The sequence below is a fragment of the Falco punctatus genome (genome assembly GCF_963210335.1).
Source record: "Falco punctatus genome assembly, chromosome: 16".
Classification (NCBI taxonomy): Eukaryota; Metazoa; Chordata; class Aves; order Falconiformes; family Falconidae; genus Falco; species Falco punctatus.
In genome coordinates this window covers 2563807-2590796 of record NC_137596.1, presented here as the reverse complement: position 1 = coordinate 2590796, position 26990 = coordinate 2563807, and the positions used below count along the sequence as shown (strand labels likewise).

The 26990-nt window shown below is 56.2% G+C and overlaps 2 protein-coding genes across 22 annotated transcripts in view; one reads left to right on the top strand and one right to left on the bottom strand.

Annotated features, from left to right (window-relative positions):
• KIRREL3 (kirre like nephrin family adhesion molecule 3) overlaps positions 1 to 1682 on the top strand; it is a 340228-nt gene extending 338546 nt beyond the window's left edge. For all 8 annotated transcript variants that reach the window (XM_080366564.1, XM_080366566.1, XM_080366568.1 and 5 more), the window contains one exon: positions 519 to 1682. In XM_080366564.1, coding sequence (XP_080222690.1) covers positions 519 to 962 — 444 coding nt within the window. In that variant the 3' untranslated portion in view covers positions 963 to 1682. The remainder of the gene's footprint in view (positions 1 to 518) is intronic.
• Positions 1683 to 1805: 123 nt separating this feature from the next.
• Positions 1806 to 23779, bottom strand: ST3GAL4 (ST3 beta-galactoside alpha-2,3-sialyltransferase 4). Of its 14 annotated transcripts, none has more exons than XM_080366581.1 (13): positions 23583 to 23779; positions 12874 to 12943; positions 6857 to 6988; positions 6243 to 6321; positions 5618 to 5699; positions 5004 to 5084; positions 4791 to 4888; positions 4348 to 4408; positions 4008 to 4103; positions 3724 to 3913; positions 3479 to 3622; positions 3236 to 3379; positions 1806 to 2792 (listed from the first exon to the last, which is right to left on the bottom strand). In XM_080366581.1, exons 1-13 carry the CDS (start codon positions 23762 to 23764, stop codon positions 2706 to 2708), a joined length of 1446 nt encoding a protein of 481 aa, XP_080222707.1. In that variant the 5' UTR covers positions 23765 to 23779; the 3' UTR covers positions 1806 to 2705. The 14 variants fall into 14 exon arrangements, with proteins under 14 accessions (XP_080222707.1, XP_080222713.1, XP_080222716.1 ...); XM_080366587.1 differs by having other exon boundaries at positions 5630 to 5699; XM_080366590.1 differs by having other exon boundaries at positions 6932 to 6988.
• Between the last annotated feature and the right edge of the window lie 3211 nt (positions 23780 to 26990).

The window sequence follows — 26990 nt, the reverse complement described above, 5'->3', positions numbered from 1 at the left end:
CACCACCACCCCCCCCCAGGTCACTGCTGCTAGAGGGGCTGCAGCATGTGGCCGAGGCAGTTGCACCCCAGGGTGCTGGGCACCACTCCCTGTGCTCGCTGCAGGGCAGGACCACCTCATTCCTCGCCCAGCACTGTATCTTCCAGGCTTTCTGTCCTTGTGCCGTGTCCCCTGGTGTCACCAGAGGGCTGTCCCTGCACTGGGAGGGATGCTGTGGCACCCCGGTGCTGTTTTCTGGTCCCATCACCCTTTGAAGGATTTAAAAAAACAAAGGGTTGGGGGACGTGCCAAGGCAATGGGGTGCGAGGGGCACCCATGCCTCCCTCTGCCCTGATTTGGAGGGGGTCCAGCCGAGCAGGATGCAGTGGTGGCCAGAGGATGCTCTGATGCTGCGGGCAGGAGGGCTCGGTGGTGGAGGGTGGGTAGCCAAGCCAGGTGGGCATCGCAAACACCAGGGCGCACAGGGAGGGTAGGCACCACCGACCTGCCCCCCTCCACCACCTTTTCCCACCCCACAGGACCCCACCAACGGCTACTACAGCGTGAACACCTTCAAGGAGCACCACTCGACCCCCACCATCTCGCTGTCGGGGTGCCCGGCAGACCTGCGCCCCGCCAGCAAGCAGCGGGTGCCCACCGGCATGTCCTTCACCAACATCTACAGCACCCTGAGCGGGCAGAGCCGCCTCTACGACTACAGCCAGCGCTTTGTGCTGGGCATGGGCAGCAGCTCCATCGAGCTGTGCGAGCGCGAATTCCAGCGCGGCTCCATGAGCGACAGCAGCTCCTTCCTCGACACCCAGTGCGACAGCAGCATCAGCAGCAGCGGCAAGCAGGACGGCTACGTGCAGTTCGACAAGGCCAGCAAGGCGTCCGCCTCCTCCTCCCACCATTCCCAGTCTTCTTCCCAAAACTCAGACCCCAGCCGGCCCCTGCAGAGGCGGATGCAGACGCACGTTTGAGCCCCTCCGGGGATGCTCGGGACCCTCCGCGTGGGCGCCGGTGGCTTCGCGCTAAGGACAAGTCGCGCCCGCCGGGAGCAGCGGTGGGAAGAGGCCGGTTCCAGCCGCCCCCCCCCCCCCCAAAGTGGGGCTGCGGATTAGGGGACCGGCCGAGCATCATCCCACCCACCCCCCCGGTACATGCCAAGCACAACCCCGCTGAGGACGCGCCGAGCCCCGGGGAGCCGTCCCCTCCGTGGGGCTGGGGGTGCCCCTGGCCTGACCACGCACCCCCTGCGCCCACCCAGCCGCTCGCCTCCGCTTCCCGCTGCCCCCTCCTTCCCTTCCTTCTTGGTGTTCGGTGTCCATACTTATAGAGTCCGTTTCGGGGGGGGGTAGGGGGGGTCCCACCACGTGGGAGAGGATGGGGAGGGGGGGGAAAAAAACACATCGGTGGGACGGGGACCCCCCCAGGAAGGGCCTCTCCGCGCTGTATCGCAGCGCCGCGGTCAATACAAGAGGTGTTTCTCGTGGCACGCCTGGGCTGATGGCCACCCCGCCAGGACGCCGGCTCATTCGGTGACACGGAGCCTGGGTGCACCGTGGCCTCGCCCTAGGGTCCCCACCTTGGGGACATGGGCAGGGCAGGTGCCTGGTGGCAGAGGGACATGGGCACAGGGGACCCCAGCGCCCGAGCCAGGCGATGGGGCATCGCAGCAGGTAAGGGGCAGCTGGGGACACCGGCATGGGGACATGGGGACACGCTGGCACAGGAGCACTGTACACAACTGGGCTGCCCTAGACCCAGCCCGCGCTCACACTTACCCCAGTGCTCACTCACACTCACCCCCAGGAGCGCCCAAGCCCAGCCTCACGAGGACCTTTATTGGGTGCCAGCAGGAGCCCCCAACACCCCTACACAGGGGTCCCCAGGGCCACCCCGCACCCCCAGCCCCGCAGGGGACAGAGGGGACCCCGCACCTTGGGGACAAGGCACAGGTCAGCCCCCTGGAGCCCCCTCACCCAAGGCCACTCGACCCCAACACAAGTGGCGTGGGGGCCCCGGGGGAAGGCTCCCCGATAAATAAGCATTTAAATTAATTAAATTAAACTGCCCCCCTCCCCCTCCCCCCCCCCCCTGCAAAGGGCCCTGGCAGACCCCAAGGCTGGGGGGACGAGCCCCCGCGCCAGCGCTAAGGCACCAGACAGGGCCACTGAGTAGAAAGAAAATTAAAAAAAAAAGGGGGGAGGGACAGAGGGAAATTAAATATTTGAGGGGGGCACAAGGGTAGGGAGAAGGTATCACAAGCCTCTGAAGGCTTCTGCTCCCTGGAGGGGTCCCCAGACCCCCAAGATCAGCCCCTCGGGGGGGGCTCTCGTCCAGGTAGGAGGGAATTAAGGGAAAGAAAAAGCCTAGCGCAAGGGCTGCTGCCCCCCCATCCCCCAGGCCTGCTGGGAGGGAGGGACACCCCCCCTCAAAATCCCCTCCAGGTCCTTGGTAGCTTCAGTGCGTCGGTAGGAAAAGGCACCGGCCCCGATGCCACAGCACCGGGGGGCTCCCTGCACCCCCCAGGAGCTGCCGCCCCCCACACCGGGGGTCCCACGGTCCAGCGCGGCCCCCCCAGCTCCGTCCCCGCTGGCTCCAAGAGTCCCGGGGCAAGGTGGTGGCGGCGGTGAGGACGGTGCCCTCGGCCAGCTCCGGCCGTGCCAGCTTGTCCCCCCACGCGGCGGGGGGGACGCGGTCCCTGCGCAGCCCCCCTGCCCTCAGAAGTAGGTGAGGTTCTTGACGAGACCCAGCTCCAGCATCCGCTTGATGGCCACTGCCTCGTGCGAGACGTTGTGCTCCGACGCCTGCGGAAGGTGGGGGGCGGGGGAGCAGGGGTGGGGGGGTCACACCAGAGCCCAGCAACACGGTGCTGCGCCTTTCCCTTCCATCCCACCCCCCCAGCGTTGGGTCGACCTTCACCTGAGGTGAGGAGCCCCCCGGAATGGGGGATGTGACCCTCCCTGGCCACGAGCCCTTCTGCTTACACATAAACCAGAGCCAACTCTTCCCCCAGGACTACGGAGAGGGTGGGCTACAGGGAGGAAGAAGGGGGATGGTGACCCCCAAGGTGGATCTCAACACCCGTGGGGGGCGGGGAGCGAGGGGTGCCCATGGGGAGAGGCACCTGCGCCACTCGGCATCACCGAGCGAGGCAGGGTGCTGCTCTGCTGGGCTGCAGTCCCTCATCCAGGGGGGGGAAAAGAAAAAAGGGGGTGACATGGACAAGAAGAGGGGGGCAGACGCTTACCGCCATGGACTTGAGCGTGATCTGTTCGTAGTAGTGAATGGTCTGCTTCTTGTTGGCCGAGTCGGGGTAGCCAAAGCCCGCGATGTGCACCAGGTCACAGAAGTGCAGCGCCAAGGTGATGGCCAGCAACCCCGTTGTGGGCTTCTGGAGGGAGAGGGCAGAGGAGGAGACAGCCAGGGGACCCGTGGGGAGGACATCACCCCTTAGGGGGCTGCAGGGTGACCGACCATCCCCACCCCTTACCTGTTTGACCTTCCGTGGTTGCTTCATGGGGAGGTTGAGCAGTTTAGCAGCAGTTACTTCCATGTAGTAAGGGTTGAGGATGCGCACTTGCTCCGGGTTAGCATCCCAGATCAACGGGGGCTGCTTCCAAAACCCTTTCCGAACCTGCAAGAGGATAGAGAAGTCCGGTGGTGTCCCACTAAGAGAGGTAGGTCCCCAAGGGTGGGGCGGGTTGAGGGTTGGACCTGGTTCTCCACCACACTTACCCTCTTCTTGTCGTTGAGGATGGCCTCCATCCACTGGAAGTCCATGGGCTTGAAGGGCACCAGCACCAGCAAGGTGTCGGGGTTGTTCTCCGTCTTGGGGTTGAAGTGGGCCGACTCCGGGTAGAAGAGGCGCATGGTGGTCTTGGAACCCACGTCCTGCTCATAACCGTGGACCGGGGCGTTGTTCAACCTTGGGGTGGGGACAACATGGGGACATCACAGGTGTCAACCCCACCTGCGGGTGGCACCGGGGAGGGATCAGCAGGACGGACCCCAGGCCGTACCTGATCACAACATCGTACGTGTTGATGGTCTCCCCCATGGAGCTGTTGCGGAGCCGGTGGCCGTTGCCCACCACCGCGCACCTCCGGCACTTCAGGCTGCGAGAGAAAAGCCCCGTTTCAACCAGACCTGCTCTAAAACCCAGGCACTTGTAACCCCCAAGGGCAGATTTAACCCTCCGTTGTCCAGTCTACAAAGCTACCCATGCTCCATCCACCGCCCCCGGGTTGCAGAGGTTCGTTTTGCCAAATTCTGGGTCCACAGTGGCCACGTTTCCCCCCGACACGAGAGCAGCGCTGAAGAGAAAGACAAAAAAAGCCCCTAAACCCACCCCAGAGTTACCTCTGGATGCTCTCGGGCAGGGAGTAGTGGGTGATAGACAGCAAGCGCAGGAGGACGTCTTCTGCAAAGCAAGGAGAAGGTGAGGAAGGCAGCTCCTGCCTGCTACAACGCCCTGGGTGCTGCCCCATCCCTGCGGATCTCCTGCCAGTAATCCCAGCTCCCACCAGATCTGCGCACGGAATCCTTTAAAACCTGGCCCACCCGCAGCCAGGGGCAAGCAGCTACGTGCCACAAAGCCTAAAAATCAAGCAAACAGCTTGCTGGGAAGGAGAAAATGGTGTGTGGCCCCCCCAAAAAAAATTAATACAATAAAATAAAAAAAAAATAATAAAAAAAAAAAAAAATCAACCTGCACCTGTTTTTAAAGAAAAGTCAAGCTGAAACCCCCAGGGAGGAGCTGCAGGGATGGACAGAAACCCACCGCGGGTGCCGCCGGGGCTTACCGCTCCCCTTCGTGCCGTAGGGCAGCTCGTAGAGCGACGGCGTCTTCACCCAGAAGTAATCCTTCAGCTGCAAGAAGAGCGGGTGGTCCCTCGTGTAGCTGCCGAGGAGCAAAGGGCCGGTGAGACCAGGATGGGGGGAGACAGCACAGGGCAGGGGGGGTGGTCCTGGCTCTGCATCCCCCCCCTCTCCTTGCTCCCAACCTGGATACTCACTTCCCAATGAGCTGCGCCGCTTTCTTTTCCACCTCCCCGAGGGGACAAGTCGTTTTGTTTTCTTGCACGGGGAAATAAAAGCTGTAAGGGAAGAGGTTAAAAAAAAAAAAAAAAAAAAAAAAAAAAAAAAGAAAAGAAAAGGAAAAAAAAAAGCCTAGCTCCTCTGCATCCCCCTCCTGGCCAAGGGGGCTCTGGCACCCCCACGGCGGATTCTGGCAGCACCAAGCCGACCAGATGCAAGGTTGGTTTCCCTTTGGGTTTTTATTTGCTGGGCTTGCAGCCTTGCATCGGAAGAGGTCTCTCTTGCCCTGCTCATGGAGCTCACGCTCTCCGCTTTCCCAGTCTCCATCAGCATCGCAGGACTGGGAAGACCAGGGGGTTTTCCCTTCCTCCCCAGCTCAGGGAAACACCGGCGTTTGGCAAAAACCCCGCAGAGCCCGACTGCCAACACACGCCGTGTCCCCCTCCTCGGGCAGCAGGCGAGGATGCTGCCAGCTCCCCCGTCCCCAGGATCCAGCCAGACGATGCTCCAGCATCCCTGCGCCGGACGGGCGGGAGGATGCCTCCGAAGGAAAGGGCAGGAGGTCCTTTAAGCTTTAATAAAAGCCACTCACAGCTGTGTGTACCTGTCTTCCCGGTAGATCGAGTACCAAACCATCACCAGAAACAGCGCCAGCACCCCGAGTATCTTCCCTCCTGCGTGCCCAGCGGTGGGGCAGGGGGGGAAGAGAAAAACACCATCAAGTGTGTACCCTGGGGTCTGAGCAGATGCTGGGGCCCTGCAGTGCCGTGCGGATGTCCCGGTAGATCCAGGACTGCAGAGCCATCCCTGGCAAAGCCTTCGCCCCCCACACACACCCCCCACACCCCCCCGGCCCCGGGAGAGGTGAGGGCCTGGCCGGCCGGCACGGTCCCATCGGAGGAGCAGCTCCGGGATGGAACCAGGCTGGTTTATCCCAGGTCCGAAGGCCGCCGTGCCATTCCCTCCCATCCACCTTGCGCCAAAGGCTGCGCAAACACATCCCTCTTCCCGGGTGCCTCCATCCTATTTTTCGACCCCCAAAAATCACCCTCCCAGCCACAGTTTCACCCATGGTCCCCCCCCCAATACTCCATCACCCCACTGGAGCCGCAGCAAAGCGGCATCCTACCCCCAAAGCCCAACTGCCAAATGCAGATCCCCCGGGACCCCCATCCCCACTTGGAAAGAGGGAGACGGGACCCCCTCATGGCACTCACGAGACTTGTTGAGCATTTTTATCAGCAGGAGAGGCATCAGGCGAGGGCCGGAGCTCTCATCGCGGCTGCCGCTGGTCACCTGCAGCGGGAAAAAGAGGGAAAAGGCATCAGATGAGGTCAAAACCCATCAGAGCCATCCCCGAAAGCCCCATCCAAGAGGCATCACTCCCCGCTTGCCCCATCTGCACCTGTGAACGAGCAGGTGTGAGGGTTCCCCAAGGAATTAATTTTTTTTTCTATTTAAATTCGCATTTCTCCACCCTGCAACCGCCGAAGGTTTGATTTACACAGAGTTTAGAAAAGCCAGGCAAGCGGCCACGGTTCCCAAGGGGCCTCAGCCGTACAGGTTAAATGCCAAAGGAAAAAAAAAAAAAAAATGAGTTAAAGAAGAAAAACAAGCCCCCACCTGGGTCTCCGCTGCAAAACGCCGCAGCACCCAAACCAATGCCCACGGCGGTGACTTGGGGGGAGATTTTAAGCCCAGCCCTGGCTCAAGCATCCAACCAGCACCAGCCAACCAGCCACCACAGATCCGAAGCCCGAGGTGCCACCACTGAGCCAGGCAGAAAGGACAGGAGCAGCCCAGCGGGATCAAAGCAAAGAGCACCACGTACTTGGGGAACCTCCAACGCCTTCAACTCAACCATCCCAGCCCCAGGAAAGGGGGATGCCACAAGCTTAATGCTCACACAAATGCCGGCCGGGAAAACGGGACGACTTTTTTCTTCCTCCAAAACCTCCTGCTCCTGGAATAAGGCAGCAAAGAGCCCTGGTCGGAGCCACCCCGGGGTCAGCTCAGCCCCATCCCACCACCGCACAACACAGCCAGGGTGGAAAATTAACTTACCGGGTGGGAGAAATTTTGGGATACATCAGAGACTTTGCTCCCTGAGGATGAATCCTACTGGGAGCCCAGCTCGGAGCTGAGCTTGGCTTTGTCACACCACGACCCAGCTGCTCCCCTCTCCGGACCAGCCATGTCCCGGAGGAGGAGGAGGAGAGGGCAAGGAGGTATTAAATGCCCAGCCAAGAGGAAAGGTGCACGCCCAGGCTGGGCGATGAAAATGCTGGCCCCGAGAGATTAGTCACCTTGGGAGGGTGTGCGGGGTGCCTAACGAAGCGCTGTTAATGACACCTGCCACCCGGCAGGGCCACGTCCTCGCCCAGCCAAGCGTGAGCCGAGAGCAGCGCTTTGGGGGAGCAAATGGGATCAAGAACGAGGAAAAATGGGACCAAAGATGGTCCCGTCAGAGCCAGGCTCTTCCCTTCCTCGACACAGGCTCCTGAAATTAAAAGGGCAGGAAGGGCAATTAAGTAAGAAAGGCAGGAAGGACAATTAAAAGGGAATTAAGGGCAATTAAACCACGCTACGAGCAACGGGATGGGATACAAAGCAAAGAAAGCTGTGTCTGTCCGACAGCGGATGGATGGGGATAGGGGTGGGGACAGGAGAGGTGGTACCCTGGGAAAGTGCCCATCTCCCCCTGAATCATTTCCCCTCCATAAAACATGGATATCAAACCCCTTCGCGGTGAATTGTGCCCAGGCACAGCCCTGCCATCGCCTGGAGACCCACGATGGGGAAGCAAAAGCCACCGACCACCCCCCACCCCCAAATTTACACCCCAGTTCTCAACCTGCATCGGTATTTCTGGATCTTGGAATCCCTCCTGGCTTGGGAAGGAAAGGGAAGATTAAACTCAGGATTGCAGCTTCAAGGGTTGGAGCAAGCAGGGACAGGGAGCTGGTGGGTCTCACCCCTTTATACATTACAGCTGCTTGAAAATAAATTACATTTGGGGAAAGAAAAGAGCAGCTTGTGTTTTCTTGGTGTTTTTTTATTTTTTCCCTAGCCAGACTAGCCACAGAAGTCCCCAAGGGGAAATCTGCCACCACAGTTGCAGGCTGACAATGCTCCTAGGGGGCCTGAGCACACCCATTTGCCCAGGGCTGAGGTGCTGCCAGGCATCAGGACCCGGATTTAGCACAAAATTCATCCCCCAGCTCTCTCCTTCAGCACCAAATCACCCAGCCAAGTTTCCCACCAAGTGCACTTCACCCCTCCTGTCGGCTCAAGACACTGGGAAAATCCACTCTCACCCCCGGTGTTTGCCTTCACATAGCAACTTTTTAAAAAAAAAATATTTTTTTAAAGGCTTTATGATCTTTTCCCAGGCTTGTACGCACAAGCTGGGCCCGATGCAAAATTTATCTAAGACAAACACAGTTAATAATCTCCAAGGAAAATGAACGCTGTTTAGTGAAGCGTTCGGGGAATGCAGAGCAAAACAGAGCACACCCAGGCTGCCCCCGCGCCCAGGCCAAGGGGGAGGCGCGTTTGGAACGGATTCAAGCTCCCCCCAGCCTCGTGCTACCAGATCCGCAGCCCAAACCAGAGCGGCTGCTTAAAGCAGGAAGGTCTGAACTCCCGGAGCCAGCTCCCACCGTCCTCACGGAGCTGGTGGAGGGAGTGATGCCAGAGGATCCTGCTGGTTCCCACAGCATGCCTGGTCCCACAGCATCCTCAGATACTGCAGCATCCCTGTCCCACCACAGCATCCCCCAGGGCAGCATCCCTCACCTCGACACCCCCCTGGTCCTCCACCAGCATCCCCCAGGGCAGCATCCCTCACCACAACATCCCCCTGGTCCTCCACCGCAGCGTCCTCCACCACAGCATCCCCCGGTGCAGCATCCTCCATGGTTCCCCCACCGCAGCATCCCCATCCAGCAGAGAGATTTGGCACCTGCCCCTCCCATGGAAGGGATGCAGACGTGCCTCAACCGCCGCTCCCACCGGTTCGGTCCAGGGCATCGCCTCCCCTGCCAAGCCCCGGAGCTGGGGGGAAAGTCCCAGGCAGATTCGGCTCCCCACGCTTGGAAGAAGCAACTGAAAAAGCCCCTTGCTTTGATGTCTGAGCAACACACCTCCAAAGCTCCGCTGGGTTGAATATTATCGCTGCATAAATGACTTAAAAGCATTACTGCTGCTGCCCCGTCTTCCCAGTCAGGTCCCTCCTTCCCCAGCCAGGTGTTACAGGAAAGCCCCATCCCTGGGATGCTGCGGAGGCAGCCGCGACGAAGCTCCTCACTCAGTTTCCCCGTCTCACTTGGACCCAGAGTAGGGATTTGCCTCCAAATTTCACCATGTCCTGGGAAAGCCCCCACGAGATGCCAGCAGCAACCAGGGGAACCCACACTCCTGCTGTGTGGTGACCTCTGAGGAGCCCGCCCCTGTGTCTCCATCCATCCCCATCTCCCTCCATGGCCTCAACGGCTTTGGCATCTCCAGATTTCAGCCAAGCTGCTCCCAGCCCACCTCTGGGCAAAAAAAAAAAAACAAATGCATTTAAAGCCACGGTGCAAGCACAAGGGTAGGGGGTGATTATAAGTCCCCCCACTCCATCCCAGCATGGGCAAACGGTGATCCCAGCCACCCACTGCCATCCCGGCAAAGCATCCGTGGACCAGCAGGCAAGGCAGCAAAAGCTCTGGGTACTTTTATGTTTCCATGGTAACTCATGGATTGGGGAAAACGAAGCATGACATGAGGCAAGGACACATCTCCCATGCTCCCATCACCCCATCCCTCATGTCCATGGAGCCACTCGCTGCCCGATCCAGCTTCCCTGGGCTACAAGGATGCTCATCAAAAAATGAGCTTCTCTGATCGTTCATCCCCCAAAATTGTGCATTTATTTTTAACTGGGAGAGAGGTGGATTTGAAAGGGATCACACCCAAGCTGGCAGTCCCTAAGGATTCATTCTTGGCAGTGAGAACCAAAGGGAGATGGACAGACGGCTGGGACAGCAGAGACCCCTTCAACTCCAGCCGGACCATCTCTCCCGAGCCTTCAGGGCACATGGAGCTTTGCTGGGACCAGCAGGACAGACCCTGCACCCCACTTTGAGGACAACAACCAGGCCTGACCCCCCAAAGAAGCAGTTTACCACCCCAGGATCTTCCAAGCCCCCATCCCACAGGTTTTCTCCATGCGGTAGGGCTGGGATTGCCGGAGGAGCCTGACAGATGCCAGCTTACCCCCCGCACCGGCTCAGCCGCATCCTGCCTCGGCAAAACCATCACGTGCCGAAGCCTGAACACAACCTGGGAGGCGGCCGGGGGCGATCCTCTGGGGAAAGGACCCAGCCAACTCAAGGCACTGCCTGGGCTTGGAAGAGCATCAAAGGTACCCAAATCCTCAGCCTGGTATCCCAAACGTTCCTCATCCTGGCTGCTGCAAGCTCCAGGTGCTTGGGGATTTTTTTTTTCCCCCAAGCTGGGAAGAAACCCAAGACCCACAGCAGGGAGAAAAAACCTTGCAGCACTACAAACAACCTCTGTCACAAGCCCAAAAGGCAGCAGGCTCTGGATGTGATCCCCCTCCAAGGGATGCTGCAGCGGGATGGGGATGCTGCAGCGGGGCCAGGGGACCAGGGATGCTGCAGCGGGACGGGGATGCTGCAGCGGGGCCGGGGGACCAGGGATGCTGCAGCGGGGCCGGGGGACCAGGGATGCTGCAGCGGGGCCGGGGGACCAGGGATGCTGCAGCGGGGCCGGGGGACCAGGGATGCTGCAGCGGGGCCGGGGGACCAGGGATGCTGCAGCGGGACGGGGATGCTGCAGCGGGGCCGGGGGACCAGGGATGCTGCAGCGGGACAGGGATGCTGCAGCGGGGCCGGGGGACCAGGGATGCTGCAGGTGCAGGCAGGGCTGCCTGCAGTAGTCAGAAAACAGCAGGGCAGAGCAATTGCACAAGCATGACTTGTAAGTGCAGTGGGTGGGGGGAATGCAGGAGGTCATGAGGACGTGGCACTGCCAAAATCAGTCCCGTTTGACACCAGACACCACCCCATCGAGGGCGCAGAGACGCAGCCCAGGCCACCAAGACCCACATTTATCCTAAGAGCCCTGCGAGTCACTTTAAAGGAATCTTAATTACCTCTTAATAGGCGAGGTAGTGCTGTTTCCTTAGCCCATGGTATCCTAGGCATACAATAACCTGGCCAAATATTTATGATAGGGGACAAAAAAACACCTCACTGGCATGTAAGCCTTAACAAAACATTCACCTGTAACGAGGGCACAGTTTTGGAGTGGCAACAGCAAACAAGCTCAGGCAGGGCGAGTACATCCACAGCAGCAGGTCCCCAGAATAAAACCCTGCCTTTCCACAGCACTGCTGGTTTTAACGTTCAGCTCAAGAGCTGAAACCCAACCCAGGTGAGCGCTGCCACCATCCTATCCTCTCCTCTCTCCCTGTTTTTTTTTTTTTTAATCCTTACAGCAGGAAATACACAGGGATGGGACCCAAATCCCTTTCTATGGCCCCAAAACGCCAGTTGCATGGATCTACCTGGGCACCCCCACCTCCAGGATAACCTCATGCCATCAAAGGAGCTACAGGACTCCTCCTCGGGGTGTTAGGCTGCATTATTATAGGTTATGTATTACTATTTATATAAGTTTAATAACTCTTATCCTATTTGAAAAAATAAAGACCTTTTCTTGCCAGATGTGGCTCGCTACAACCCAGAGGTGACACCCAAGCCACCAGAGAGCTGTGCCACCTACAGGGGGCCAACCTCACGCTAATGACATGAGGGTGGACACCCACCAGCGATGATTTTACACCCATGGGATCTCATCACTAAGCCCTCAGCATCAATCCGGCTGCCCCCTCCTCCTACCTGCCCCAGCTAGTCTCCACTTGCTGTCACCGTCACCTCGTTGCTGTGTTTAGTTATGGCACCTCCATCCTCGGGGAACACCCAGGGATGCGGGCGGCAAGGGCAGCTTTGCACCCATGCTTTGGTCTAACCCTCCCCAAAAAAAGCAGCAGGAAGGAGACGGCAGCAAGCTGGGGGTGCAGGCAGCCTCCCCCCACCGCCTGCTCTCCCAGGAGCGGCAGGGAAAGATCCGCAGGGAGCACCTGCTCCCTTATAGTGGGGCTGCAAACAGCCCAGCGAGGCAAAAAACTAAATCACCGAGATGCTCCAGCCCAAACTCAAGCAATGCCTGGATCCAACCCCAGCGCTCCAGGGAAAAGCATTGGGAAATCAAGGGTTTCTCAAGCACCAAAGCCCAGTTATCCCGCAGGCAGCTACCATCCCCAGTGGCTTTGGGTGGGTTGCCTTTGGGTCGCTCAAAAGCTGCCTGCACAGTCGCTGCGCCCTTTGCAAGTCTCCGAGGGCCACCTTAACTGCCTCCGCTGTGACAGCCCTGCGGTTTCCCCCGCTGTTTCCTCCACACCTCCTGCTTCGCACCAGCAAAGGGCTGGTTTTGGGGTAGCCAAACCCCCAGAGTAACTCAACCCTTGAGGTCAAGCCCCACAGCCCCAGAACATCTGGGGTGAACCAGACAGATTTACACCCCCGTCCATACGCTTGTGCATCTTCCCTGCTCTTTCCTCCCATGTTAACGGCCATGGAGAAAAACATCCTAAAAATAACCTGTTAAAGCACTTTGCACCCCCAGCACCACCTCGATGCTCTGTTAACCCCACCAGCTACGCTGGGATGAAGATTCTCATCTCGGGGAGACCTTTTCCAGCATCCCCTGCAGCAGGAGAAGCCGAAGCCGGTCCCCAGCATGGTGGCAGTAAGCTGGCAGGAGGTCACAGCTACTTACGGTCTGTCCTCTCGGTCCAGGCAGAGCAGGCAGGAGCTCGGCGGGATCCGCGAGGCCGTCCTCTCTTCCCCTGGCAAAGGGAAAAGGGAAAACATCCTTAGGGCTACGGCAACCCACACCGGCAGCACGCAAGGGATGCTGTGCTTAGCAGCCCTCCACTTTCCGAGGATCTGGTGGATCCCTCCTGACCCCCAGCCAGGGCAGCTCCAAGCCCAGAGGGGGAAGCAGCCCCAGGGGACTGGCAGAAGGGCCCCTGTCAGCCATCACATGTCACAGAGGATGTCTGCTCTCTGCAAAGCCACCCACCTCCTCCTGCTCTAGCAGCACGTTAAGGAGGTGCTGTGGTTCAGAGCCCAGACCTCGCCGCAGGTCTCCCCAGCGCCCCTTCGCCTGCCCCACCAAAATCCCCTTCCATGACTCACTCCGAGTTTTAGGAAGTGCACCTTTTTAGCTGCAATTCTTTAGCAAGCCCTTGTCCAAGGAAAAGCACAGCTCTGCTCGCCCTGGGACGCTCTGCAGCTCAACCACCTTCCTGCACAAAGGATGCTACTTAAACCCACATCTCCAGCATCTCTTCTCCAAAAAGTTTCCAAATCACACATCCTCGCCTGGCACTGTAACATCCTTACAATTTGGGGAAGGAAAAACCCTGCCAAGAAGCTGCTGCACACAGAAACCCTTTTGCCATGCTGCCTCACAAAGAAAAACCTCTCTGCAAAGACAGCTGCTCTGCATTCAGCTTAATTACCCCACTAACGAGCAGCAGGGTGGGGTGGAGGGGGGAAAATGAGCTGCCCAGGTGAAGCAAGTCCATTGCTATCTCAGTTAGCAGTCAGGAGCCAGCTTTGCTCTTCCCCCTTGTGCTGGTGGGATGGATGGGATATAGCAGGAGTCACAGTTCTCCCCTCTCCAAAAAACCACGTGAGGAACAATCTCAGCCCGGCTCAGTGCAAGGAAGGGTGATCTGGATAGAGGAGGGTGACCAGGACGCTCTCTCCACAGCTGGTGCTCAAGCCCCGGCAGAAAAGCTGCTTCCAAGGGGAAACTCTGAAGGGCAGGAGATTTCCTTACCTCTCTCCATCTCCTCCAGCTAGTGGAAGTTAAGGTGAGATGCTGGGGGGTGCCGAGCCGGTGCAAGCCTTCCCCAGGGCATGCCTGACTCTTAATACCCCGTTAATTTTAATGAAGAGGGTATGTCTCTATGCAAGGGAAGGGGAAAGAAACCCCAAAAAAGAGTATCTCCAAGCTGGTACTTCTCTCCAGGGACAAGGCTGTCCGCAGATGCCCAGAGATGGCTCCATCCCAGTGCCACGCCTTCCCCCTCCAGCCAAAGCAGCTCTGCTTTCTCCTACATCCACCATTTGCTGAGGGGAGCAATTAAACCCGAGGGGTTGGGGCAAATACACCTGGGGCTGCTCTGCAAGTGCCCAAAAAATTCACCTTCCTGCACCGGGGTCTTCCAGCAGCCTGGAATCCACTGGAGCATCCAACATCACCTTCGACAAGGAGCCTTTTTATTTAGAGCCATGAATTATAGGATCCGCTAACGAGGTTAAACTCTCCCCGGGGAGCTCCTGCTAAAGCACTTCATGGCACAGCATCAGCCCCTGCGCGTATAGATAACGATGGGGATGCTCAGAGCTGCCTGGGGGTGGGCAAGGGCATGCCTCCTTCCCCCCAGCATCCTTGCAGCCCTGGGTGAGTAGGAGACCGGGATCCCTTAAAGTGCATTGGCCCCACTGGGAGGATCCGAGGTCTTGCCTGAAGCTAGTCTTTCCAGCTGAACTGGAAGAGCCAGGAGCCGGATGGCTGCTGGTCTCCCCAGGATTGTTTTCCAGCTTCCTGAGAGGTCCCCCACCACCAGCAGCCAACGCAATCGGCCGTTCCCAGCCCAAGGTTCAGGAAAAAACCCGTCACAGTTCAGGCATCCGCTGGGTCAAGGGCTGCCATCTCCACTTGCCACTGGTGGCTCAACCCATCCAGCAGCTGATCCCAGCAGGAAATTAACATCCCGTACCCCAGAACCCTCAAAAAAAACCTTAACAAGCTGAACTTTGCTCCTTTTCCTTCCCACGCTCCCAGCTACGCTGCCTCAGTTTCCCCTCCTGCCTATCAGGCTGCATTTAAATAACAATTTCAACATTTGAGGCGGGGAGAGAGCACCTTGTGCTCACTCCCTGACGTCTCCCTTCCGGGATGCTCGTGGCTTTGGGTGGAAAAAAATGAAAACCCAACGGCCACATCCCTTCCCCTATTAAAGACTGAAGCCAGCCAGGACCAGTCCCTTGAGGGGCTCAGCCCTGGTACAAGAGCATCCCCAGGGGATACAGGCATTTCTGGGACACGCACAGGCAAGAGCAGATAGGCACTGGGCATGGACCAGCTGCTGAATCCCTCCCATCCAGCATCCTCCCCACTGAGGACCAGAATCCTTGGGGGCTGTTAAAATAGGAGGGGAAGATGGAAATGGCGTTTCTCCCCCTCCCAGCAGCCAGACCTGAAGCAAAGCAGCCGTCCGTCCATCCATCCGTCGGTGCTCCATCGCCGGCACCAGTCTCCCTTGGATAAAATTACCTCCCAAGGGGGCACAGAGCAAAAACCAGGCTGGGAGAGGAATAAAATCCAGGTGAGCTCATCCTCCTCCTCCAGAGAAACTGTCTCTACTCGGCATGAGCAAGGTGTTTCCAAGCCTGGCACATCCCTCACGTCACACCAATCGCTATCGCCCCGGGACCAGGAGCTTATTCATTTGGCAGGTATTTAGCAGGAGATAATCTGGCCGCTTCCCAACCATCCTTCAGCCGAGCCAAAGGTATAATTCCGGTGTGGGATGTGACTTTTCGGTAGAGGTTTCCCTACTGATCCTCACCCCAGCAGCCCACAGATGCTCCCCAGCCAGGACAGCACGGAAGAGCCACCACCAGCAGAACTCCTATCCACCATCCCAACTGGCTTTTTATTCTATTAGTCATTTCTTAAATGTATTAAATTATTAAAACCAAAATAATTTAATAAATCTATTTCTATTCAATCCCTGAGAATGGGAAGAAAAGCAAAGCTGCCCAGCCAAGCCGGATTATCCAAAGCAGCGATCGACCTAAAAATAAATAACTGCTATTTAAGGACAAGCCTCCTGCAACAAACACCCCCCCAAAAATAAAAAAAAGGAAAAAATAGACATGAGAAATCGTGGCTGCTTCCAAGCTGGGCTGTTTAGCATCACCCATCAGACAAAAAAAGCCTATTTTGGGTTTATTCCTTAGCAAAAGTCTGTGCTTTCAAGAGAAGACCATCCCCAGGCTTAAAGCCGCTGATTTACAGACACCCCATGCATTTAGGCAAGCCAGGCAACTAAATAATTAAGATTTAAATATACATCTGCATAATACAGATAATCTGTCAATTTAACTTGTAAATGCAGTCAGAATTAAGCAGCGACTTTGTTAATTAGGTAGCAAAAGGGCCTGGGAAGCCCCAGCTCCATGGCAGATGCTGAAGGACCATAAGGATGCTAAAGGATGCTAAATTCACTGGCGGATGCAGCGTGACCAAGCGTTGGGGCAGGTTTTACCATCCCCTTACCCTAACACAGTGCTGGGGCACCAAACCCTTGTGTTCACCCATATTTTTGTTGCAAAAGCCCCCCCAGCTCCTCCAGCCCTTCATCAGGAGCTGCCTGTACCTTCCCGCCCTGCCGGCATGAAAGCCGCACAGGATCAAAACAAGGCAGTGGAAAAAGAGCCTGGGGTAATGCTTCTGAGGACGAATTGCATGGGTTTTGTTGCGTAAGCAGCACACTTTGAAAGCCAGGCTCAAGGCCACCCCCAGCTCCCCCAGTCCCAAATACCAGAGGTCCCTACCCAGACCCTGCCGGGGAAGGAAACCTGTTGAGCACGGGGAAGGAAACCTGTTGAGCACGTATGGGAACCAACAGACAGTTCTTTGTGATTCTTTTTTTTCTCCCCTTCTATTTTTTGTTTTGAAGCAGCACTGGTTATCCTACAGGGGTGGGCCCGAGGCCTTCCCAGCCCTTGGTGGCCACCTTGTCAACCCCGCACAGGGAAGGCAGCGTCATATTTAACCCCTAAACCCCTTTGCTCCCCTTAATTTTCGACACTGTTCCCACACCCTGGTACTCCTTCAGTCCCGCATCCCCCCAATCCACTTGCATCACCTCTCTCTGCATTTTTTCCCCCTTATTCCTCACTTTCCACCTCATTTTTCCCAACGATGCCCCACCACTCTCCTCCCTTCCCATCTGGATCCATCCTCATAACACGCCATCCCAGCCCACGGAGCCCATGCCAGAGGGGTCGGATGAGACTGACGGCCACGGAGCTGCCAGGACGGGGGTTTAACCCCCAGACCGGGGTGTTCTGTTATCTGCTGTGGGGATTCTCAGCTGGCAGCGTGCGTCCAACATCAGCAAAGCACCAAAGCAGCAGGTCTGCAGCATTAAAGCATCCTCTCACTTTTGCATTACACTGGCTCAGTTGCCCCAGTTCCCCCATTTCAGGGCTCAAGGAAGCTCTGCCCCATCGCCAATGCGGGCAGGGACCCCAAGCCCCAAATTCTATCCCAGCTCATATATATACTCTTTAAAAAGAAACTTAAAAAAACCACCCGACGAAAGTGTTGCAAGCGGCTCAGAACCTGACGCAGGATCCAAAGCCGGAGCTCCAGCTTGTGCAAGGCCACGGGGCACATCGCAACCTCTCACCGCCGGCATCACACCCTGGTTAAAAAAAAATTGAGGCTCGCCTGACTCAGCCTGGCCAGATATCAGGAAGCTGAATCCAGCCGGGAAAATTTGGTGGAGGCTGCCGGCGAGCTGGGGGAGACATTTTGCAAGGGGAAGAGCCGGAGCAGGAACAGCATCTGGAAGCGATTGGAGGCGAGGAGCCTCTCCCAGGCGCAGCGGGGAATTCCAGCGGCGTGAGCTCAGGTTAAAGCCTCCTTCACAAACTCAGGATTAAGAAAAAAAACCCCGAGCTTCAGCACATATATTTTTAAATCTGCAAATAGCGAAGGAAAGGAAGCCAGCTCCCCACCCAGTCCTACCTAGACAGGGCTTTGTGATTCAGGCTGGTTCTGATTTGCAATTAAAAAAACCCCGAAACAACTCCAAAGAAGATGAGAAATCTCTCTGTAGATTTGTTGATATAATTTTACAGGCGTGGTGTAGGGAGGAGAGTCCTCCTCTGGCACTGCACTGTTTAAAACTGTCTTGCTTTGCATTACGATGCACCCCTGCACCATCCACCCCTGGGACAGCTGCACCCCACCTCTGAGCATCCCTCGCCAGCACGGGATGCATCCCATGATTATCGCGGAGCGGCAGCAGCTCAGCAAACCCAGGAGCATCCTTGGGATGGCATCGAAGAGCCGATGGAGGATGCCACCCTAGCTTAGACAGAGTGGTCCCCCACCAGGGACTGATGCAGCAGGGAGCCCCCGGCTCCCTCCAGCCATCCCTGATCCCATGGAACAGGGACCAGCAGCACCCATAGGTGGTCAAACCCACCCCCGTGGGACACCCTGGCAGGGCACATGTGCCATGCCGGGATGGTGGCCTCCATCATCCAAGCCAGCAGCACAAGCAGGCTGTGCCCCACTGCAGCTCCACTGTGCCCTTTCGCATGGCCAGCACGTATCAAAACCAATATAATGATTAATTATTTATTAATAATAATAAACCAATAATCAAAACAAAAATACCTGGCCACATGTTAACACCCACATCAATATTATATAAATAATTTTCACCATAATTAATATAAGCCACCTGCACAGCAGCTTATGCACGCAAGAAGTCCCAAGCATCCCACCAAAGCGATGCCAGCAAACCTGCACCCCATCTCTTTGTGCCAAAGCAATTCATCACAGGGCAGGACCCCCAGGGGACGTGCAGAATCTGGCCCCATCCACCGGTGCCCACCGAATCCCACTCCCCTAAAACTGCCGCCTTCAGCCCCATGACGCCCCGAAGACCCCGAAGCAAGCACCCACCCACATCCTCCCCACCTCCATCGCTCCCACCCACCTTCCCAGCGGCTCACTGGTCCCCATCTTGCACCGATCTGTGGCACGGCGGAGCCGGACCAGCCGGGAGCAGCGTCTGCCGGTGATACTGGCGCTGCAGCTCGGTGGCCTCGGGCATACAGCGAAACACATCCTGGAGAGGAGCCGCAGCCCATGCCAGCCCAAAACCACCCTGAGCATCCGCCAGGCCAAAGCAAAACCAGGATGGAGGGTAGCTCCTTCTCCGGTTTTGCCGTTCCCCACTGGCCAAATCCTTTCTCTTTCCTCCGAAGAAACTTTCCAGCCCAACTCCGGTCACATGCAAGGGGTCAGCAGCTGGAAACGCAAGAGATTAGCAAGAACTGGGGTTTGTTTCTTTTCTCTTTTTCCCTCCCGAGACAACACCGGATTTTCCTAGAAAAAGCTCAATAAACACAAGGATTGTGGCCAGCGGAGGGAGAAGCCACCGGTGTCCAAGCGTGAGAGGAAGGCGAGGGGAGGTTAAAAAGAAATTCCAAAAAAAGAGAACCAGAAGTTGCAAAGAGCAGCGTGAAAGTGTCAGATCATTTCCTTTTCTCACTGCAAAATCACAACCACTCGTGCAAGTGTCCCCGACAGCGTCACACAGGGGTCACCGGCCCCAGCCCGGGGTTCCCAGCCTGGGGTGAAGGAGAGCAGGATGGGGTCCCCATAGGGATGCGGGTGAAGCCAGGATGCCATCCTGTGCAGGAGGACCACATCCCTACTCCTCACACAGCCATCATGCTACACTCAGAGAAAATAATCAAAAGGGGAAAAACTAATAAAAAATAATTTTATTTTTTTTTAAAGTACGATAGAAAAAGCTCTTGAGAACCAGGTTCCCCGCGGCCAGCCCGAACCAGGATGAAATATTTGAAGCTAAAGCAATGGGACCATCGCCTTATACAAGAGAATAAGCAACAGGATATGTGGGATTTAGAGATATCGCCAAATAATTAGTTTTAATCATTGGGACTCAACCTGAGAATTGCTGCCAGCTGAAACCCCCCAAAAAGAGGCACGCAGAGGACCCCAGTGTTGCCGCAGCTGGGCTTGGCATTCCCACATCCTGCAGCCTGGTACCCACCTCTGATGTTGGTTGCAAGCACGAGGATGACACAAGCTATAAAAAGACAGGCTTGGAGGCGTAACTATGGTTGCTCCAGAGTTTAAAATGGACTTAAATAGACATTGTCACTCCACGGGTGGGTTTTCACTCCATGGGTGGGCTAGGGACCAGGAGGATGCTCTGGTCACCATTATGGTCCCAGCTCTGGAAGACACCCTACTCACAGATCTCCATGGTGGACATCCCTTAAAATTAGCATTAACAGATCGTTCCTGTTCCTATATTTACATTTGCAGAGCCCTGAGCCCTCTGTGGGATTCAGTGCCTTGCCGTAGCAGTCGCTATTAAATCATGGCCTGGAGCTGGAGGAGCAAACAGCCCTCTAATGATGCAGATAAGTAAGCACAGGGGTTAGGGAGGGTCCGGCAAACCACGCTGCTCCCATCCTATAGCTTATAATGATGTTAGGAGCTCATTATAGGTTGGACATGTTGTTAGGAGCCAGGGTGAGAAAAGGAGACCTCATGCCTGCAGGACAGCCAGCACCAGAGCTGGAGGCGGCATCTCCTGGGATGAGCACACCACCGAACCCTCCACTCAGGATCTCAGCTCCTTCCAGGCTGGGACCCGGCGTGTGCAATGGAGAGCTGCAATGTGATGCAATGCAATGCAGCGGGAATCGCAATGCAATGGGAATCACAATGCAACGGGAATCACAATGCAATGGGAATTGCAATGCGGCAGGAATCACAATGCAACGGGAATCACAATGCAACAGGAATCGCAGTGCAATGAGAATCGCAATGCAACGGGAATCACAATGCAACAGGAATCACAATGCAATGGGAATCAGTGCAACGGGAATCACAATGCAATGGGAATCGCAATGCAACGGGAATTGCAATGCAACGGGAATTGCAATGCAACAGGAATTGCAATGCAACAGGAAACGCAATGCAACAGGAAACGCAATGCAATGGAATCGCAATGCAGCAGGAATTGCAGTGCAATGGGAATCACAGTGTAATGGGAATCGCAATGCAACAGGAATCGCAATGCAACGGGAATTGCAATGCAACGGGAATCAGTGCAATGGGAATCAGTGCAACGGGAATCACAATGCAATGGGAATCGCAATGCAACAGGAATCACAATGCAATGGGAATCGCAATGCAACAGGAATCGCAATGCAATGGAATCACAATGCAGCAGGAATTCCAATGCAACAGGAATTGCAGTGCAATGGGAATCACAATGCAATGGGAATCGCAATGCAACAGGAATAGCAGTGCAATGGGAATCACAGTGTAATGGGAATCGCAATGCAACCGGAATCGCAATGCAACGGGAATTGCAATGCAACGGGAATCAGTGCAATGGGAATCAGTGCAACGGGAATCACAATGCAATGGGAATCGCAATGCAACAGGAATCACAATGCAATGGGAATCGCAATGCAACAGGAATCGCAATGCAATGGAATCACAATGGAATGGGAATCGCAATGCAACAGGAATTGCAGTGCAATGGGAATCACAGTGTAATGGGAATCGCAATGCAACAGGAATTGCAATGCAATGGGAATCAGTGCAACAGGAATCACAATGCAATGGGAATCGCAATGCAACAGGAATCGCAATGCAACGGGAATCGCAATGCAATGGGAATCGCAATGCAACAGGAATCGCAATGCAACGGGAATCGCAATGCAATGGGAATCGCAATGCAATGGAATCGCAATGCAGCAGGAATTGCAGTGCAATGGGAATCACAATGTAACGGGAATCACAATGCAACGGGAATCGCAATGCAACGGGAATCGCAATGCAATGGGAATCACAATGCAATGGGAATCGCAGCTCATTTTGCAGAGCTGAGACGCAAGTTGGCTGCAGCCACCAGTCCCAGCACATCCCCCTGCACGGCTGATCCTTGACCCCAAAGTGCCAGACCAAGAGCAGTGATCAGAATGGACCCCTCACCTGCTCCAGCCCCCTCACTAAGCAAAGGGAGAAGGTTCTCCTTGCACACTTAAAATCACCAGCTCCGTCATCAAGCCAGGCTTCTGCCCTGCCCGAAGTGTCTGTCCCATGTCACCCAGCCCTGCCGTCACCACGGAAAGGCAGGTGGCAGAGCCTGGGTAATCCCTCTGTCTGCCACCAGCCTCTTCCTCTCCAAAAGCAGTTGGAGGGAGAGCCCAGTGGAGAAGGCTGGCAAATTCAGCAGGGCTTTCCCAAAAGCTCCGCCACAAGAATTTAATTAGCTCATCTCACTAAGAAAGAGATGGGGACCGCAGCCACCAAGCAGCCCAGCACCGATCCACCAGGCAACAGACTGCACAGGCATTGCTCTATTAACCCAGTGGGGAAGGATGCATCCCATGCCCAATATCCAAGCTAAGGAGCACAAAAAAGCACCCGGAGGAAGATTTTCCTTTGTTCTCGGCTCCCCAAAACAATAAAACCCCATTGGCTCACCCTGCAAAAGATCTGAAGTTGAAAGATCAACGAGGAAGAGTCCAGCTGGTCCTTTTTCTGCTGACCGGGGGCAAGCATCCTCCCCTTCCCTCCAGGAACAAGCCCATCCCATGGGAGAAGAGGGCTCCAGGAGCACGCAATGGGGTGGGATGGGGTTTATCAGTATCCTGCACCAGGATGCCCAGATCCTGCTCCCGGCACCTCTGTCCATACTGGGATCGGTCCCTCCTACCCCTTTGGGATCACCAGGCTACCAAAGCGCATCCGTCAACCAGTCAAGAGGATGGTCAGGAATGGAAAAAGAAAAGCCTGGACCACTTAAACAAATCCTCCTCAGCCCGCACCGCTGGGAGAACGTTCCTGTCCTGAGCCGACACCGGGCACGTTCCCCCCTGGCCAGGGCCTCCAGGAGGATTTTCCCTTCCTTACACCGGGCATTGATATCGCACGTACCCATGGAAAGAAGCCCCCCACAGGCTATCAGGTGATGCCAGCAACTTTCTTGCCGGGGGTCTCCGGGTGGCTTCGCCTTCCCTGGGGATGGCCAGGGCAGGAACGATGCCGAAGGCCGGTTTTTCCCGGCGAGACGCTGGGGTTTTGTTTTGCCGGGGATCGCGGATGGGCATTGCCAGAGCAGGGGCTGCCCACGCACGCCTCGCCACCTGGAAGCTCAACCACGCTTCAGGCGCTAACTAGTTACATTGATTAGAAAAATATTAATTAAAAAAAATAATAATAAATAAACAACAGAGAGAAATAAAGCCGCTTTCTGCTGCGTGCCGCTCCCCAGGGCATCGATGCCAACGGTGCGGGATGCATCGGTGGGGGTCCAAGGTTGGGTTAAGGGGGGGGTGTCTCCCCTTACCCCCTATTTGCACCCCCCATGCAAACCCTGCCTAGGACCCTCAAAGCGGGCAGCGCTGCCTGTCCTGCTGCCCTCCCAGCGCAGACCGCCCCCCCCCCTTCCACCCCACCCCCCCTCCCAAATCAGCTACAGTGCTTTTTCCTTACCACCACCCCCCGCCCCTCTTTTTGCTCAGATCCACCGCTGCTTTGCGGCTGGTTTGGGGAGGGGGAGCGGGGGGTGCGCACCCCGGGGACCCGGCGCTGGGCAGACTCACCATGGGGCGGGCGGGGGGCGGTGGGATGCGGGGGGCCGGGGCGGGATGCAGGGCCGGCCGGGCTGGGCGGCGGGAGCGGGCACGCTTGCGCACACGGCCGGGATGGGCGGTGGATGGAGGGAGGGAGGAGGGAGGAGGGAGGGAAGAGCAACCCGGGAGCTGGAGGCACCCGGGCCCCCCATCCCCCGGCGGCGGAGTGCTGGGGGTCGCACCCCCCCCATCCGCATCCCCAGCGGACCCGCAAAAATCACAGCGCTGCGGCCGCGGGCAGACTTCAGGGGGACTCAGGCATGTGCCCCCCCCCCCCCAACTTGGCACGCATCCCCCCAAATACCAGCAAATTTTACCCCCCAAACTTGGCACGCATCCCCCCCAAATATCAGCAAATTTTAGTGCAAACCTTTCCCCACCGGGGATTTACTGGGGGGGGTCGCACCATTCCCAGCCGAAGCACCATGCAACGATGCACGGAGGATCTGGGGATGGCTTTTCTTAAAATCATCAACTCGGTATTGGATATTACTACTTTTTTTTCCTGCAGAAAAATTAATTCCCGCCACAGGAACACCCCATGTCCAGCCACCTCCGTCTCCCATAAGATTTCATCTCCATCCCATCCCCACGATAAGCAAAATCAGCAGCCGACCCCGCACGGCTTTTATTCCTACATTCCAAAATCCAACCCTCCCGCACTGGGTTGGGCTTTCCCAATCTCTGGGACAAGATTAATGCTGATTTTTAAATAAGAAATAATGTGAAATAGCGGCTCCGGAGCAGGCAGCTCGCTGCTGAAGACAGCAAAGTTTATTCCTTTTTATTGGGCTGGAAAGCAAGAGACAGAGGGAACACGGAGGGCACCAGCCCCATATCAAGACAGGGGTATCCAGCACCAATAATATTAATTAATGAAACACCTTTTGAGCTGATGGCTCTGGCTTTGCCAAGGCTAACTGAACAACTGCGTCGGTATTTGAAGAGCATCCTTGCCTTACCCCTCAACCTATGGAAGATGGGGGTTCCTTGCTGGCAAGAAGCGAGGCAACAGGGCAGAATTTTACCCGTGGTGACAGGCAAACCCACCGTAATTAGGCTTTAATTGCCACCAGCTCATAGACAATCCTGGGGTAATTACTAGGGCCACAGCTCAGCAGGGGGAGCTGGGATTTGCTTGAAGGATATTTAGACCCTTCGGTCTCTTGGGTTCCTCTGCTACGTTTATTGCATCTGAAAACAATAAACGACGTTCAATAAAACTCCAGCAATAATAATGCATCCCAAATGTCTATTTTTACCGTGCCCCCAAGACAGAATATTAAAAGAGGCTGCAAAGCTTTGCTTCCCAGGATCTTCTCGGCTCCCTCCTGCTGGTGATGGTGCGATGGGCTCGTTTTGGGGTGATGGCCTCCATCCCTGAGCATCCCCCCACGGCTAGGGGTAGCATCAACAGGACCAAGAGCAGAATAAAAGCTCTTGCAGAGATGCAAGCCCAGCTGTTCCAGCATCGCTGTGCTGAGGGCTCGGTGCTGTGCCTGCAGCTTCACCAAGGTTTGGGAAAACAATGGTGATCCCATGCCAAGCAGCAGACATCAGCTGTGGCCACCCCGTAGAAACCTCAGGCCATCTGAGGGCACCAGTCGTGCATCCACAGGGCAGGTAAGGCTGCCCGAGTTGCCTGCTCACCTCTTGGGTGAGCAGGGGACCCCTGAGGGGGATCCAAAGACCAGCAGCAAAGAGCTTCCAGTGGCCACCACAGCTCCAGCAAACCACACGTTTTTAAAACCCACCAGAAAATACCGCGCTTTGGAAACGTATTTGCTGCCTTAGCAGAATGCCACGAGCTTTCGCTGGGTAGTTAGTCATTGCTAATGACTACACCCTGCCCTAATATTTAATTTACAAAGGATAAATTGCCAGTTAGATTAATTCAGCATGATGAGCGCCGAGTAATTTGGAGAAGAAAAGAGGGGAGGGGGGGGGAAATCCTGGCTGTTTGAGAAGTGAATTTGTAATGAGCTCTGCCATCACCCAGTCCAGAGCTATTTGAAAATCACATCAAGAAAATGGTTTAGAAAACGCCCCAGCTGCAGCAGTGAGGAGCGGGACCATGTGCCTGCCCCACGGGTGCGCAGGCAGAGGTTTTACCATCCCATGATGGCCTCACGCCATTATGCCGCGGCCAAAACGCTCCTGAAAGGGTCATGAGGATGAAGCAGGAGCCAGGCGAGCACAATGTATTAATAAAAGGAAGAGGGGGGATGCCCTCGGACGGGCTCGCAGCATCTGCTCAAGAGGAACAAGAAAGGGGTGATTCATGGCCAGCACAAGCCGGCTTTGTCCTGCCGACCACCTCGGGCTCACCCTTCCTCACCCCACAGCCTGGAAACACTGTCTGGCTTGGCGAAGCCAAGGACCTCAATAAATCCTTTGAAGCCTCCAGCCATAGATCCATCAAAATGCATCCCCTGGACTTCTTCTCTTGGGGCAGGCAGGGACAGCCCCCATCCTGGGCTCCGTGTATCCCCCCGGCTCCCAAAGGAGATGGGTGATGGCCAGGCAGCGCTTTCAAGTCTCCCAGGAGAAACAACTTCTCCAGCGGGAACAGACAGATGGTCTGCAGAAGATGTGCTGCTTGGTCATCTGTCACAGCCCTCAAAAAGTCTATTTTCAAGACGGGTTGGGTTTTTTTTAACACCTGAAGAACAGGGAAGCTTCCTGAGTGATAGGATGGTCCCATCTGTTGTTTAACCATCTCCATTCCTGGGCTGGCCTAGGTGGGTACATAAAACTGTGACGTTCCCTCACCCAGGGAGACCAAGCTCCATCTTGGCACACAGAATGCTCCAGTATAAAAAAAAAAATATAAAAAATCCATCCCTTTCTCCCAGCAACTTCAAACCTCGGGATGCAGGTAGCCAGCCACGCTGATGGTGGTGAATGGAGTTGCCTGGTCACAAGCGGTGTTCCCCAAGGATCGGTACTGGGCCAGTTCTGTTCCATATCTTTATCAGTGATCCGGACCAGGGGATCGAGTGCACCTGCAGTCAGTTTGCAGATGACACCAAGCTGGGGAGGGAGTGTTGATCTGCTGAGGAGCAGGCAGGCTCTGCAGAGGGGTCTGGGCAGGCTGGACCGATGGGCTGAGGCCACTGTATGAGGTTCACCAAGGCTGAGTGCCGGGTCCTGCCCGTGGGTCACACCAGCCCCAGGCAGCACTACAGGCTGGAAAGATGCCTGGTGGGAAAGGACCTGGGGGTGCTAGCTGATGGCCAGCTGAACATTAACCAGCAACATGCCCAGGTGGCCAACAGCATCCTGGCTTGTGTCCGAAATGGTGTGGCCAGCAGGCCCAGGGCAGTGACCGTCCCCCTGCACCTCAAATCCTGTGTTCAGGTTTGGGCCCCTCACTAC